Source organism: Symphalangus syndactylus, chromosome 1, assembly GCF_028878055.3.
Source record: "Symphalangus syndactylus isolate Jambi chromosome 1, NHGRI_mSymSyn1-v2.1_pri, whole genome shotgun sequence".
Classification (NCBI taxonomy): Eukaryota; Metazoa; Chordata; class Mammalia; order Primates; family Hylobatidae; genus Symphalangus; species Symphalangus syndactylus.
Genome location: NC_072423.2, coordinates 18,100,651 through 18,117,410, shown reverse-complemented (window position 1 = coordinate 18,117,410; position 16,760 = coordinate 18,100,651). Strand labels below are relative to the sequence as shown.

Sequence of the window (16,760 nt, the reverse complement as noted above, 5' to 3'; positions counted from 1 at the left end):
AACCTTCACATGTATCTCCAAACCTTAAGAAAAAAAAAAAGCACAGTGTATGTAAAGGGACGAAGAACTGAAGGTCACGAGGTCTAATTTACAGAGAGTAGGTCATAAAGGCATTAATGATAAGGTGACTAAAGTGATGAAGTCCTGTGGGTATCAAGAAGAATGTTATTCTCATCAGGGGGACCAGTGAGTGCAAAGGAGCATCTGGGTGTGTTCCAGGAACAGCAGAGGTCAGGAAGCTGGAAGGAAATGAGTAAGGAGATAGGTGCACTAGATTTAAATGTGGTAACGGTGGGAGGCAGGGAGACTGTTAGAAAGCATTAGAAGCTATTCGAATTTGCTGGGGCTGCCATAACAAAGTGCCACAAACTGGGTGACTTCAGCAACAGAAACACGGTTTCCCCATTCTGGAGGCTAGAAGTCCAAGGCGTCCACAGGGTCAGTTCTTTTCCAGAGGTGTGAGGAAGAAACAGTTTCTGGCCTCTGCCCTAGCTTCTTGTGATTTGCTGGCCATCTTTGGCGTTCCCTGGCTTGTAGAAGCATCATCACTCCATCTCTGCCTTCATCTTCATGTGGTATTCTCGACGGGTGCCTGTCTGTCTCCAAATTTCCTCTTTATATAAGAACCAAAAAAGAACCTGAATAGCCAAGGCAATCCTAAGCAGAAAGACCAAAGCTGGAGGAATCACATTACCCAACTTCAAACTGTACTACAAGGCCACAGTGAACAAAACAGCATGGTACTGGCACAAAAACAGACACATAGACCAGTGAAACAGAATAGAGAACCCAGAAATAATGCTGCACATCTACAACTATCTGATATGAGGGCCCACCCTACTCCAGTGAAACCTCATCTTAACTAATAACATCTGCAACAACCCTATTTCCAAATAAGGTCACAATCTAAGGTACCTGGGGTTAGGACTTCAATGTATGAATTTTGGGGGACCACAATTCAAGCAGTAACATTGGCTATGGTAAGGATGTTGGCAGTTACACTAAGGAATGTTTTGAGCAGAAAAATGACATAACCTGCCTTATATTGTGTATTAGTCCATTCTCACATTGCTATAAAGAACTACCTGAGACTGGGTAATTTATGAAGAGAAGAGGTAATTTATGAAGAGACTCACAGTTCTACAGGCTATATAGGAAGCATATCTGGGGAAGTCTCAGGAAACTTACAATCATGGCATAAGGTGAAGGAGAAGGAAGCACCTTCTTCCCATGGCGGCCACAGAGGGAGAGCAAAGGGGGAAGTGCCACACACTTTTAAACAACTAGATCTCATGAGAATTCACTCACTATCAAAAGAACAGCCAGGGGGAAATCCATCCCCATCATCCAATCACCTCCCAACAGGCTTCACCTCCAACACTAGGGATTACAATTCAACATGAGATTTGGATGGGGACACACAGCCAAGCCATATCACACTGTAAAAAATATGACTTCATCTCCTCTTTCAACAGTAGACTGCAGTCAGGCTATGACAGAAGCCTTTCCCAGGGTAAAGGGTAATGGTGACCTGAACCCAGATGCTAGTCTTGAAAGTCATGTGAAGTTTGGTTTCTGAATATATTTTAAAGATATAACTGATAGGCGTTTCTCACAGATTAGATACATGGTGTTGAAGGAAATAAGTCACAGACAGATCCCGGGTTTCTGGCCTGTAATCCCAGGACTTTGGGAGACCTAGGTAGGTGGATCACGAGGTCAGGAGATCGAGACCATCCTGGCTAACATGGTGGTCTCTACTAAAAATACAAACATTTAGCCTGGCATGGTGGCTGATGCCTGTAATCCCAGCTACTCAGGAGGCTGAGGCAGAATTGCTTGAACCTGGGAGGCGGAGGTTGCAGTGAGCCGAGATCATGCCATTGCACTCCAGCCTGGGTGACAGAGCAAGACTCAATCTCAAAAAAAAAAAATGAAAAAAGAAAAGAAAAAAAGAGAAAATAATTTAACACAGATTTATTAGTTACACAGATTATTTGTGTGTACAGCCTCATAATTTTAACTATTAAATGTTTACTATGTTTTTGACTGCGTTTTCATAATTGGAAATAGAATTTCCAGTGGTTGCATCAAACAGGTTCAGAAACTGGCATGTCAACTTTAATAGAAGAAAGTTATTTTTATATAAATTAGTAAATGACCATGGTCACTTATGAACAAAGACAAGGATGCAAAGATTCATGTCACAAATTTATATGGGTGGAGAAATAATCTTAGTTTCTACCACAAATTCAGCTTCACTGGACTTTTTCATCCACCCAACCAAAACTCGATATATTAGAGTTGGCTAAAAACCTTTTTGGATCTTTTTGTTGTGAAAAGAGGAGACTGTCACACACATGGGCATGGATGGTGGCTTTACTGCTTACATTTATGGACTCACAGAAACTCAGTCTTGAAACCAATACCAAGGAGTTTTCTAGCTTGAAAAACATTTTCACTGTGAGAACTCTGCGCCTCCAACAGCCCATTTTATCTCGAGATATTCTTTTTGTTGTTTCCTTACCTTGAACTGCATTCAATTTCCCTGTTACCTCCATCCATATAACTACCACAGTTGCAGATATGCTGAGTAAATCTGACCCCTTCATATATTTGAAGCAAGCTGCTATGTTCTGTTTTGTCTTGGTCACTAACTCTCTGAGTCCCAGAGATTAATTATCAATGCTCTTATGTTGAACAATAGACTGTGCAAGAAGAGAAACTAAGAAAAACAGAAAAATGGAAAATTTCCAACTGAGCATTTTAAGTAAAAACGGAACAATTACAGTAGCTAAAAACTTTATGAAGACTGAAGCTATGACCATTTTTTTGCTGCTGTATATTCAATAGAATAAAAGACATTTGTTAAACGTTTGTTGAAAGAATAAATCTGGGCAAAGCAGGAAGATTGCTTAAAACCAGGAGTTTGAGACTCACTCCCCCTTACAAAAAATTTAAAAATTAGCTGAACGTGGTGGTGTGTGCCTATAGTCCTAGCTACTTGAGAGGCTGAAGCAGGAGGATCACATGAGCCCAGGAGTTCTAGGCTGCAATGAGCTAGGATTGTGCCACTGCACTCCAGCCTGGGTGACACATTGAGACCCTGCTTCTAAAAATTAATTAATTAAAAAACAGAAAGAATAAATCACACAAAAAATTGCCACTTCTCACTAGCTATCATTTCAGTGTACCAGAGATGAGCTTAGAGAAAAGTTGAGCACTTGACTACAGTAAATGTATGCTAGCAGGAAAATCAGATAATTTTCCCATCTATATTCAATATTCATTATTCTAAATCTCTCACATTTATGTCTATCTATTCACATACATCAACCAACAATCTTACTGGTTTATATCTGCTTATGTTTATTCATTTTCACTAGAAGCACAAAAACCAGAGGATTTTTCCAAGACATCTGAACCTAAATATTTGTAATTAATTTTTATGTCAAAGAATTTTTTTTTCATTTCTATCCAAAATGTTAAAACTTAAATTGCAGAAAGTAGCCAGGCAAACTTAAACATATTAGAATTTCACATTCCTGATGACTTGGCTTTTCTCTGTGGTAAATAATTACATAAATTCTAAATAAAGTGAGAAATCAATTAAATCTAAAAGAATTATGGTTAATATTTGAGCTGTTACTGTATGCCAGTCACTGTTCTAAATACACCTCATGTGCAACTCATTTCTCTTCACAATCCAGCGAGATAGGTGCCATCATCCTCCAATTAGACAACTCGGGAGCAGAATGGTTAAGTGGCTCACTCAACTTTACACGGGTAAATGACAGAAAGAGTTGAACCAGGGAGTGTGACACCGGAGCTTCCACACACGGTGCAATACAGCCACACAACAGAGACGAGAACCTCCATCACACTCCTGTGAAATTGATAAACGGCGGAATGTGCTGTGCTTGGTCACTCGTATCAGAGAGGCCCATCCTAACCAGCCAGTCTGCAAATTCACAGGTTTGTGGGTCCATGTTTTGGGCTGTCATTCCTGTGCCAGTCACTCTCATTAAAAGGTATGTCCTTATTAAAAATAAATAGACATAAAAGAAATTATTTTTAAAATTAACGTTATAAAGCCTTTTTTTCCTAATATACCTGATGCTATTTAAAACATTTTTAAAAACTTGAGGTTTTAAATGTGGTTGTGTGGTGTCAAAGATAACTTAGCAGTTGACTTAAGGATTGATTCTTCTCAAAATAAACTATAAGATATGCTTTTGGAAAAAATACTGTACAATTATCAGGTTTGTCAAATACAAACTATATCAAACCTATGAATCTCAGGTTCTTTACTTGTAATATAGTAGAATTAGACTGCAATCTGATCTCTCTCATCTCTAAAATTCTATATTTCTATAATTATAATTTGTAATTTTAATAAAAGTAAACACCCTCTGGAAGATATGGTCATAGCTGTTGTCTTTGTACACAGAACTATTCATATTGCAAACAACCAGGATACACAGTAAAAATAAGAAACAACTACAGGTTTTCAATTACTTTATTTTAGAAAAACAAAGGTTTACAATTTGTGCCATAGGCAGAATATCATGAATTCAACAAGTTAGTAATGCAGACTTTCAAAAACCTCTATAGATTAGTCCAAAGTAGAAAATTATTTTTTGCCCACTCTTGGACTCAGACACATTCAGAAAAAATATCTATTTATAAAAATAAAATGTCAAGCCTAATCCCACCAATTGATAGTCTTAATATCCCACACTGGTTTATTTGATCATTCAATGCATAAGGAGTGTTGAATGATTTTTCCCTGTCCTAACTCCAGGTCGTATGAAGCAATGATGAAAATATCTGTTACTTTTTGCAGCACCAAAATAAAAAGGTCCCAAAGCAAAACACACAAAAAAAGTCACTAACAATATCCACTAAACAAAAACAATACTGCTAATTTACCTACTCATATAGACCCTTCCTTCAATCCCCTAGATACTTGGCATTTTAGTGTTATTTCTAAATCAGATACCAGGAAGCAACTATGTGAGAAAGAAAATGAAAATTCTAGGTCTAATACATGTTAAACAAGTTTCAGGTAATAGTAGCTGAGAAAAATATTGATGCACATAATGAAACAAAAAGAATTGCCAGATATAATGTGGTGCATAGGGTACTCGATAAAAACATGCACTTTATCTCGCTGAAATGTCCTTAAATATTGTCTGAGCACCAAATTCTGCAAAAGCAAGGACCTAGAATTCTGAATTTTAGAAGTTATAAAGAGAACTTCACTGCAATTAAAAGAGAAGGCAAAAGCTCCAACTTCCTGAAGGACCCCATTATTCATATAGAATCATGACAAAATTCATCATGGAATTAGAATGATACCTATGTTCTTCCACTAGATTCACTTATTAAGAGATCTGTCTTTATATGGAAGTAATTTTTCACGGAATGAAACTAACATTCATAGTAATCTCTGATATCACATTGAAGGGAAACGCATACGAGCAAACAAATTTTAAAATCTGTTTTGTGAATAGTCTGACAATGTAAATAAACATCTCCCAAAGTAGAGAAAAAAGCAAAATTTTAATACAAAAAGAAATAAAAATTATTCACTTACAAACCACCTACACATTTTGTTTTCCCAACAGACACACTTTAAAAGCACAAATAGAATATAAGGCAAACAGTACAAAGCTGTGAAAAGGGTAGCAGAGAACTGAGACATTCACTTATAAAGAACGTCACAGAATATAAAGGAAGATCACTGGATGTTTGCATTCACACTGAGCTTTACTCTTTTTTTCCTATTAAGGTCTTTCATTTACAGGTAATGATCAACAAGACAAAAATATGTAAATGACTAACTATAAATATGAAAAAATTCAGTGACATTTTCTATAACTATTTCCCCATGTCACTGACTGCTAAGTTTTCACTTCCTTACTAGACTGAGTTTTCAAATGAGGCATCCGTACTCATCTAAGCTTTTCACTACTGCAAAACAAGCTTGACTATTGGGAACATTAACATTTATCTTCCCAAGAATCACTCATTACTCTTTGGAGAAGAATCTACTTGCTAAATTAACAGCATTTATCTCTGGCTTCCACTTAATATCATTTCACTCTAGTAGTTCCTGAATTTTGGACTGCATATTTGTTTCATTTCCAAAAAAAAAAGAAATATGGAGTGTCAACACTAAGAATAGGTATTTAATTATTAAATACTAAAACAGTACATGGATAAAATAAAACAATTACTAGTAATTCCTTAGTACTTAAGATAAAAGTGTCCATACAGTCTTGATGAGTATGGCATTAGAAACAACAGAAGGCTGTCCTTGATGACTAAATCCCTAAACAACTTCAGTGTCAAGACCATGAATTACATATTTTTTGACCATGCATTACATATTTTTTAATAAATGTTCAATAAAATTCTTTATAGTGGAAAATTACTCAATGAATAACCACTCAAATCATAGTTGCCTAATATAAATTCTAAACTTAGCTAAAATGAAGGCCTCAAAAATAATTTATCTACAATAAACATACCAAACTTATTTTTTTTAAAAAAAGGGTTTTTAGACATTGCTTTGGATAGAATTCCTGTATTAGTTTATAGTAGATGAGAGGTCACTTGACAAAATGGGTGACAGAACTAAGAAAATGGAGAAGGTAACTGGCTGGTCTCTTTTTTTTACACTGGATGTGACCTGTCACTGGACATGCTAATGTCACTCATTATTCCTTATGAAACAGAAATGGACAGGTCTACAGCATTACATAATAGATGTGTCAATAAACTTTGTGTGTCTGTGGGTATATACATATTCTAGAGTATAAGTTACCATAAAGTTTACACACTATAAACATAAAAATATGATACTACTTTTCAAAAAGCAGAAGATTTTTATCAAAGGAAATGTTAGAAGAAATCTCAATATATAAAATAGAAATAAAATACTAGGCTGTTCTGGCTAAAGCAGAGTAGGAAATAGAGACCCTTCCCAACCTACAATGACAGATGAAATACCTGTTAAGAGTATTCCAAGGAATGGGCTGAAACCTCTACTCTCAGTAAATCCTGTTCATTTTGCGAAAGTCAATCACAAGATTTTTTTCCCCATTATCTAGGCATATATGAAAATTTTATGATAATGCAACTGAGTATAAAGTTAAAAAGTAACATTTCTCCTTTAAAAATAACTAACAAAATAAAACCACTATGTGATATAAAACCACATTATTTTTAACCTCATAATCTTAATTTGATACATGGAAAAAGTTATTAGTTCTTCTTAAAGTGCCTAAATTTTAAAGACTTAATTTTCTCCATATAAATCTTGTCCAAAATATATGAGGGAAATGGATGGCAGCAGGGGAGGCATTATTTTTCTATATCACACATGTATCTTCTACCTGACTGACCAATTTAAATATTCTGCCCAAGAATCTTAACTTTTTGTCACAGAATATTCAGAGAGAGAAACATGCAAATAGAACTGTTCTGTTCTAATCACAAAGATCAGGTAAATTTTGATGGAGTGCTCTGTGTTTGTTTCAGACAAACTGTTCATCTCTTTGCTCCAAACACTTCCCCATGTATGGACTACTTTAATCCATGCAGTTGATATTAGCAAAATACAAATAACATGTTCTTTTCTGTAAAGATCATGATTAAATGTCTAAATTCAATAAATAGACTCTTTAATAATTTGAAGTCCTATCAAATATTTTATAGTCATCAAGTCTCAATCTTTCTTCTTTTCTAATACATCCTTGGGCTCCTGCACTGTAGGCACTACAGATGCTCCACTGCTGGGCTCCTGCTGTTCTTTGCTCTCTTCTATCTGTTCTTGGTTTTCATTTTCACTTTTAGACACTTCATATCGTTCTTCTATATAACCTCCATCTGTGTCAGCTGTGTATATTCCATAGCACATGATACTGATGACACCCAGTGGTAGGCCAAAGAGAAAGCAGCCCATCAGTGGTGAGCTCTTGAATATAGACTGTGGAAAGAGAATTAAAACTCAGTTCCCTTCATATGTAATTCTGATATACAAAGCATGAAATGAACTTGAAACCATTATAGATTTCTCTTGTTGCAGGGTGGAGCCAAGATGGCCGAATAGGAACAGCTCCAGTCTATAGCTCCCAGCGTGAGTGACACAGAAGACGGATGATTTCTGCATTTCCATTTGAGGTACCCGGTTCATTTCACTAGGGAGTGCCAAAGAGTGGGTGCAGGACAGTTGGTGCAGCGCACTGTGTGCGAGCCAAAGCACGGCGAGGCATCGCCTCACTCGGGAAGTGCAAGGGATCAGGGAGTTCCCTTTCCTAGTCAAAGAAAGGAGTAAGAGACGGCACCTGGAAAATCGGGTCAGTCCCACCCTAATACTGCGCTTTTCCAACGGGCTTGGAAAACGGCACACCAGGAGATTGTGTCCTGCACCTGGCTCGGAGGGTCCTATGCCCACAGAGTCTCGCTGATTGCTAGCACAGCAGTCTGAGATCAAACTGCAAGGCGGCAGCGAGGCTGGGGGAGGGGCGCCCGCCATTGCCCAGGCTTGCTTAGGTAAACAAAGCAGCCAGGAAGCTCCAACTGGGTGGAGCCCACCACAGCTCAAGGAGGCCTGCCTGCCTCTGTAGGCTCCACCTCTGGGGGCAGGGCACAGACAAACAAAAAGTCAGCAGGAACCTCTGCAGACTTAAATGTCCCTGTCTGACAGCTTTGAAGAGTAGTGGTTCTCCCAGCACGCAGCTGGAGATCTGAGAACCCGCAGACTGCCTCCTAAAGTGGTTCCCTGACCCCTGAGCAGCCTAACTGGGAGGCACCCCCGAGTAGGGACAGACTGACACCTCACTCGGTGAGGTACTCCCCTGAGACAAAACTTCCAGAGGAACTATCAGACAGCTGAATTTGTGGTCTCACGAAAATTCCGCTGTTCGGCAGCCACCGCTGCTGACACCCAGCCAAATAGGGTCTGGAGTGGACCTCTAGCAAACTCCAACAGATCTGCAGCTGAGGGTCCTGTCTGGTAGAAGGAAAACTAACAAACAGAAAGGATATCCACACCAAAAACCCATCTGTACATCACCATCATCAAAGACCAAAAGTAGATAAAACCACAAAGATGGGGAAGAAACAGAGCAGAAAAACTGGAAACTCTAAAAAGCTGAGCACCTCTCCTCCTCCAAAGGAACGCAGTTCCTCACCAGCAACGGAACAAAGCTGGATGGAGAATGACTTTGACGAGTTGAGAGAAGAAGGCTTCAGACGATCAAACTACTCTGAGCTACGGGAGGAAATTCAAAACAATAGCAAAGAAGTTAAAAACTTTGAAAAAAAATTAGACGAATGGATAACTAGAATAACCAATGAAGACAAGGGCTTAAAGGAGCTGATGGAGATGAAAGCCAAGTTTCGAGAACTACGTGAAGATTGCAGAAGCCTCGGTAGCCGATGCGATCAACTGGAAGAAAGGGTATCAGCGATGGAAGATGAAATGAATGAAATGAAGCAAGAAGGAAAGTTTAGAGAAGAATAAAAACAAACGAACAAAGCCTCCAAGAAATATGGGACTATGTGAAAAGACCAAACCTACGTCTGATTGGTGTACCTGAAAGTGATGGGGAGAATGGAACCAAGTTGGAAAACACTCTGCAAGATATTATCCAGGAGAACTTCCCCAAACTAGCAAGGCAGGCCAACATTCAGATCCAGGAAATACAGAGAACGCCACAAAGATACTCCTCGAGAAGAGCAACTCCAAGACACATAATTGTCAGATTCACCAAAGTTGAAATGAAGGAAAAAATGTTAAGGGCGGCCAGAGAGAAAGGTCGGGTTACCCACAAAGGGAAGCCCATCAGACTAACAGCTGATCTCTCCGCAGAAACTCCACAAGCCAGAAGAGAGTGGGGGCCGATATTCAACATTCTTAAAGAAAAGAATTTTCAACCCAGAATTTCATATCCAGCCAAACTAAGCTTCATAAGTGAAGGAGAAATAAAATACTTTACAGACTAGCAAATGCTGAGTGATTTTGTCACCACCAGGCCTGCCCTAAAACTGCTCCTGAAGGAAGCACTAAACATGGCAAGTAAGAACTGGTACCAGCCACTGCAAAAACATGCCAAATTGTAAACACCATCGAGGCTAGGAAGAAACTGCATCAACTAACGAGCAAAATAACCAACTAACATCATAATGACAGGATCAGATTCACACATAACAATATTAACTTTAAATGTAAATGGGCTAAATGCTCCAATTAAAAGACACAGACTGGCAAACTGGATAAGGAGTCAAGACCCATCAGTGTGCTGTATTCAGGAAACCCATCTCACGTGCAGAGACACACATAGACTCAAAATAAAGGGATGGAGGAAGATCTATCAAGCAAATGGAAAACAAAAAAAGGCAGGGGTTGCAATCCTAGTCTCTGATAAAATAGACTTTATACCAACAAAGATTAAAAGAGACAAAGAAAGCCACTACATAATGGTAAAGGGATCAATTCAACAAGAAGGGCTAACTATCCTAAATATATATGCACCTAACATAGGAGCACCCAGATTCATAAAGCAAGTCCTCAGTGACCTACAAAGGGACTTAAACTTCCACACAATAATAATGGGAGATTTTAACACCCCACTGTCAACATTAGACAGATCAACGAGACAGAAAGTTAACAAGGATATCCAGGAATTCAACTCAGCTCTGCACAAAGTGGACCTAATAGACATCTACAGAACTCTCCACCCCAAATCAACAGAATATACATTTTTTTCAGCACCACACCACACCTATTCCAAAATTGAACACATAGTTGGAAGAGGAGGTAAAGCTCTTCTCAGCAAATGTAAAAGAACAGAAATTATAACAAACTGTCTCTCAGACCACAGTGCAATCAAACTAGAACTCAGGATTAAGAAACTCACTCAAAACTGCTCAACTACATGGAAACTGAACAACCTGCTCCTGAATGACCACTGGGTACATAACGAAATGAAGGCAGAAATAAAGGTGTTCTTTGAAACCAACGAGAACAAAGACACAACATACCAGAATCTCTGGGACACATTCAAAGCAGTGTGTAGAGGGAAATTTATAGCACTAAATGCCCACAAGAGAAAGCAGGAAAGATCCAAAATTGACACCCTAACATCACAATTAAAAGGACTAGAAAAGCAAGAGCAAACACATTCAAAAGCTAGCAGAAGACTAGAAATAACTAAAATCAGAGCAGAACTGAAGGAAATAGAGACACAAAAAACCCTTCAAAAAATTAATGAATCCAGGAGCTGGTTTTTTGAAAAGATCAACAAAATTGATAGACCGCTAGCAAGACTAATAAAGAAGAAAAGAGAAGAATCAAATAGACGCAATAAAAAATGAAAAAGGGGATATCACCACCGATCCCACAGAAATACAATCTACCATCAGAGAATACTACAAACACCTCTATGCAAATAAACTAGAAAATCTAGAAGAAATGGATAAATTCCTCGACAAATACACCCTCCCAAGACTAAACCAGGAAGAAGTTGAATCTCTGAATAGACTAATAACAGGCTCTGAAATTGTGGCAATAATCAATAGCTTACCAACCAAAAAGAGTCCAGGACCTGATGGATTCACAGCCGAATTCTACCAGAGGTACAAGGAGGAACTGGTACCATTCCTTCTGAAACTATTCGAATCAACAGAAAAAGAGGGAATCCTCCCTAACACATTTTATGAGGCCAGCATCATCCTGATACCAAAGCCTGGCAGAGACACAACCAAAAAAGAGAATTTCAGACCAATATCATTGATGAACATTGATGCAAAAATCCTCAATAAAATACTGGCAAACCGAATCCAGAAGCACATCAAAAAGCTTATACACCATGATCAAGTGGGCTTCATCCCTGGGATGCAAGGCTGGTTCAACATACGCAAATCAATAAATGTAATCCAGCATATAAACAGAACCAAAGACAAAAACCACATGATTATCTCAATAGATGCAGAAAAGGCCTTTGACAAAATTCAACAACTCTTCATGCTAAAAACTCTCAATAAATTAGGTACTGATGGGACGTATCTCAAAATAATAAGAGCTATCTATGACAAACCCACAGCCAATATCATACTGAATGGGCAAAAACTGGAAGCATTCCCTTTGAAAACTGGCACAAGACAGCGATGCCCTCTCTCACCACTCCTACTCAACATAGTGTTGGAAGTTCTGGCCAGGGCAATCAGGCAGGAGAAGGAAATAAAGGGTATTCAATTAGGAAAAGAGGAAGTCAAATTGGCCCTGTTTGCAGATGACATGATTGTATATCTACAAAACCCCACTGTCTCGGCCCAAAATCTCCTTAAGCTGATTAGCAACTTCAGCAAAGTCTCAGGATACAAAATCAATGTACAAAAATCACAAGCATTCTTGTACACCAATCACAGACAAACAGAGAGCCAAATCATGAGTGAACTCCCATGCACAACTGCTTCAAAGAGAATAAAATATCTAGGAATCCAACTTACAAGGGATGTGAAGGACCTCTTCAAGGAGAACTACAAACCACTGCTCAATGAAATAACAGAGGATACAAACAAATGGAAGAACATTCCATGCTCATGGATTGTAAGAATCAATATCGTGAAAATGGCCATACTGCCCAAGGTAATTTATAGATTCAATGCCATCCCCATCAAGCTACCAATAACTTTCTTCACAGAATTGGAAAAAACTACTTTAAAGTTCATATGGAACCAAAAAAGAGCCCGCATCACCAAGTCAATCCTAAGCCAAAAGAGCAAAGCTGGAGGCATCACGCTACCTGACTTCAAACTATACTACAAGGCTACAGTAACCAAAACAGCATGGTACTGGTACCACAACAGAGACATAGATCAATGGAACAGAGCAGAGCCCTCAGAAATAATGCCGCATATCTACAACTATCTGATCTTTGACAAACCTGACAAAAAGAAGCAATGGGGAAAGGATTTCCTATTTAATAAATGGTGCTGGGAAAACTGGCTAGCCATATGTAGAAAGCTGAAACTGGATCCCTTCCTTACACCTTATACAAAAATTAATTCAAGATGGATTAAAGACTTACATGTTAGACCTAAAACCATAAAAACCCTAGAAGAAAGCCAAGCAATACCATTCAGGACATAGGCGTGGGCAAGGACTTCATGTCTAAAACACCCAAAGCAATGGCAATAAAAGCCAAAATTGACAAATGGGATCTAACTAAACTAAAGCGCTTCTGCACAGCAAAAGAAACTACCATTAGAGTGAACAGGCAACCTACAGAATGGGAGAAAATTTTTGCAACCTACTCATCTGACAAAGGGCTAATATCCAGAATCTACAATGAACTCCAACAAATTTACAAGAAAAAAACAACCCCATCAAAAAGTGGGCGAAGGACATGAACAGACACTTCTCAAAAGAAGACATTTATGCAGCCAAAAAACACATGAAAAAATGCTCATCATTACTGACCATCAGAGAAATGCAAATCAAAACCACAATGAGATACCATTAGAATGGCCATCATTAAAAAGTCAGGAAACAACAGGTGCTGGAGAGGATGTGGAGAAATAGGAACACTTTTACACTGTTGGTGGGACTGTGAACTAGTTCAACCATTGTGGAAGTCAGTGTGGCGATTCCTCAGGGACTTAGAACTAGAAATACCATTTGACCCAGCCATCCCATTACTGGGTATATACCCAAAGGACTATAAATCATGCTGCTGTAAAGACACATGCACACGTATGTTTATTGCGGCACTATTCACAATAGCAAAGACTTGGAACCAACCCAAATGTCCAACAACGATAGACTGGATTAAGAAAATGTGGCACATATACACTATGGAATACTATGCAACTATAAAAAATGATGAGTTCATGTCCTTTGTAGGGACATGGATGAAACTGGAAACCATCATTCTCAGTAAACTATCGCAAGGACAAAAAACCAAACACTGCATGTTCTCACTCATAGGCGGGAATTGAACAATGAGAACACGTGGACCCAGGAAGGAGAACATCACACTCCGGGGACTGTTGTGGGTGAGGGGAGCGGGGAGGGACAGCATTAGGAGATATACCTAATGCTAAATGATGAGTTAATGGGTGCAGCAAACCAACATGGCACATGGGTACATATGTAACAAACCTGCACATTGTGCACATGTACCCTAAAACCTAAAGTATAATAATAATAAAAAAAAAGATTTATCTTGTTGCTATTCAACTTGTTTTTAGTTCCAATGAATCAAAGTCAATCATTTCAGCAGTAACTACCATGTTAAAGACACTGTTAAGAGATATAATTTCTATACGCACATACATAAGCATGTGTGTGTAGAACCAGCTATTAGCAACAGAAAAAGGCATCAAATATTCTAGAGCCTTTCCTCAAGACACTGATTTTTCTCACATTAACCACAAAGGTCTCTTTAAGATGCTTACTATGTGCGCCCAGCAGCTTTAGAGTTGTTTCCTGAACTACAGGAATCTGCTTATGGAGAAGGCTGGGTTATTTACCACAAAGAAGGTACACACATACTCTTTTCACATGACATTTTTAATATTTTTTACTTATCTGATTAGTAGTAAAACTTCATTGACTTACTAATTTCCCCCAATTTACATACTGCCTTCATAGCTCCCAGAAAAGTAAAAGTAATTTTAATGAATAGGGTTTTCAACTAGAATATACTGCATGAATTGCAACGATAACTCTTGAGAACATAGACAAGCTCAGAGAAGAAAAAGATCACTTTGGATTGAGATAATAAAAGAAAGTTTCACAGAATAAAGGTGTTTTAGGTAGGAATTTAAGGATGAGTGAGAAGGAGGCAGGATATGGGACAAGTGAGCACCAGGCAATTTGCACTAGCAAAAGCTAATATTCAAAAACCAAAGAGGAAAATACTTTTGATGGACAGAGTATTCTGATGTACACCCCTGGAAAAGGGAAGGAATGTGATCAAAATCGATTATTTTAGTAATATTAATTGTGTAGTGGAATACAATATAGATTGGAGACTGGGCAAGTGGAAGTTTGGAAACCAGGTGAAAGAGACCAGCAGCTAGACAGAACGTGATTAGGAACTAATCCATGCTCGTGGCAACAGGAAAATAAAGCAAACTGAAGAATACTATGCAAGGAAAAAAACAAAGATGCCCAGAATTTACTTCTAACCAATAAATGTTAGCTATATTTTTATGATTGCTTTGGGACACAATGAATGAAAATGCCCATGTAACAGCTCAAGAAGGACAACAGGAACTAAGTTTAGGGCTCAAACAAATTTAGGAATTCCTCTGCTGTCAAGTTGATTGACAGTTAAAGCTGGCAGAGGGAGAACAATTTCGTAAGAGTTTCAAGCAAGAAGGTTCAGATCCAAGGACTGCAAAGGGGAAAGGGAGGAAAGGGATGCTGAAAAACACTGACTGGAGAGATGGGGCAGGAGCAGGGGAGTAGTGATACTCACAGCAGCATGGAAAGGAGAATGTCAAGGAAAGGATGCTTCAAAGAAATCCAGGGGAAATACAACAAATCTAATTAGTTTGACAGAGTAAGCATTAGTCTGATAGAGTGAAAGGAAGAGGAAATTAGAATAGCAGAAATAATCAGGTGCTAGGTGACAGTGAAGAAAGTCAAGGAAATCTATTTAGAAAGTATAATTATAAAAACAAGAGAGACGGGTAATTAGGGGCAGACGTGTCAATTCATCTACCACTGTTGATATTCTACTTACATATAACGACTGTGAATAAACACTGGGACAAACAAATGAAAGTAAACACTGTTAGAAAGGATTTGATCCATCACATTTTAATTCCACATTTAAAGCGTTCTATAAAAAGAATAAAAGAAGAAAAAGGAAGGAGAGAAAAAGGGAAGTAGGAAAAACATCTGTAAATGATCTTAGTTATTTACCAACTAGGGAAAAGTACAGAATTAACAGGGATGTTTAAAATTGTAAGATCTAAAATTTTATTTTGACTCCTGCAAAATAAAAAGTGACTTCCCAGCACACATCATTTTCTTTAACAAAAATGACCAATTTACAGAAGACAGCACGTAATGGAACTAAAAGTTTCATATTATCTGCACTTTCAACAAATCATAGAAACTACTAAGTAAAAACTTTACATGGCAGGTTGCAGAAATAAAATCTTTTAAATTATACCATCAAGTTAATTGATTCTGAATTTTAGTTTTAACTCATCAATCATATAAACAATTAGAAACAATTTCCACCTAATGAATATATTTTCTTAAATACTGACTAGTCATATCCTGCAAATTAAAAAGACATATTTTGACCTAATCTTTTCAAATTCAGATTTTTAACACAGCTAGATATAAAGAACCTATATCTTCTTCATTATCAGTGACATGAACTGTCATAACTTACCACAATAGTAGATTTGGCATCAAATACTATTCTTTTCAATCTCTGCAAAATGCTATCACCTCCTTGGGCCTTCCAAAAAGAAAAAGAAAAATAAATTATTTAAGTGCTATTACTTCATTTATTTGGTGTTACACAACCTTACAATTGCAGGCCAAATGGTTGACTCCAAAATATTACATAATCACCTGAAAAGGCCATGTGGTAAACATTTACTGTGTTGTTTTTTGTCTGTGTCATGTCCAGCATTCCTCCTGCCTGCTTGTGTTAATTCACCCTGATTCTACTCTAAAAAATTCCTCCTCCTCTATTCATAACCCACATAGCTTGGCT

General features: G+C 38.0%; 1 protein-coding gene across 2 annotated transcripts in view; it reads right to left on the bottom strand.

Annotated features, from left to right (window-relative positions):
• Positions 1-4,501: 4,501 nt before the first annotated feature.
• The window catches only part of TMX3 (thioredoxin related transmembrane protein 3), a 47,655-nt gene continuing 35,396 nt past the window's right edge, over positions 4,502-16,760 (bottom strand). For both annotated transcript variants that reach the window (XM_055296885.2, XM_055296895.2), the window contains 2 exons: positions 16,431-16,499; positions 4,502-7,996 (listed from right to left, as the gene is read on the bottom strand). In XM_055296885.2, coding sequence (XP_055152860.1) covers positions 7,736-7,996; positions 16,431-16,499 — 330 coding nt within the window. In that variant the 3' untranslated portion in view covers positions 4,502-7,735. The remainder of the gene's footprint in view (positions 7,997-16,430; positions 16,500-16,760) is intronic.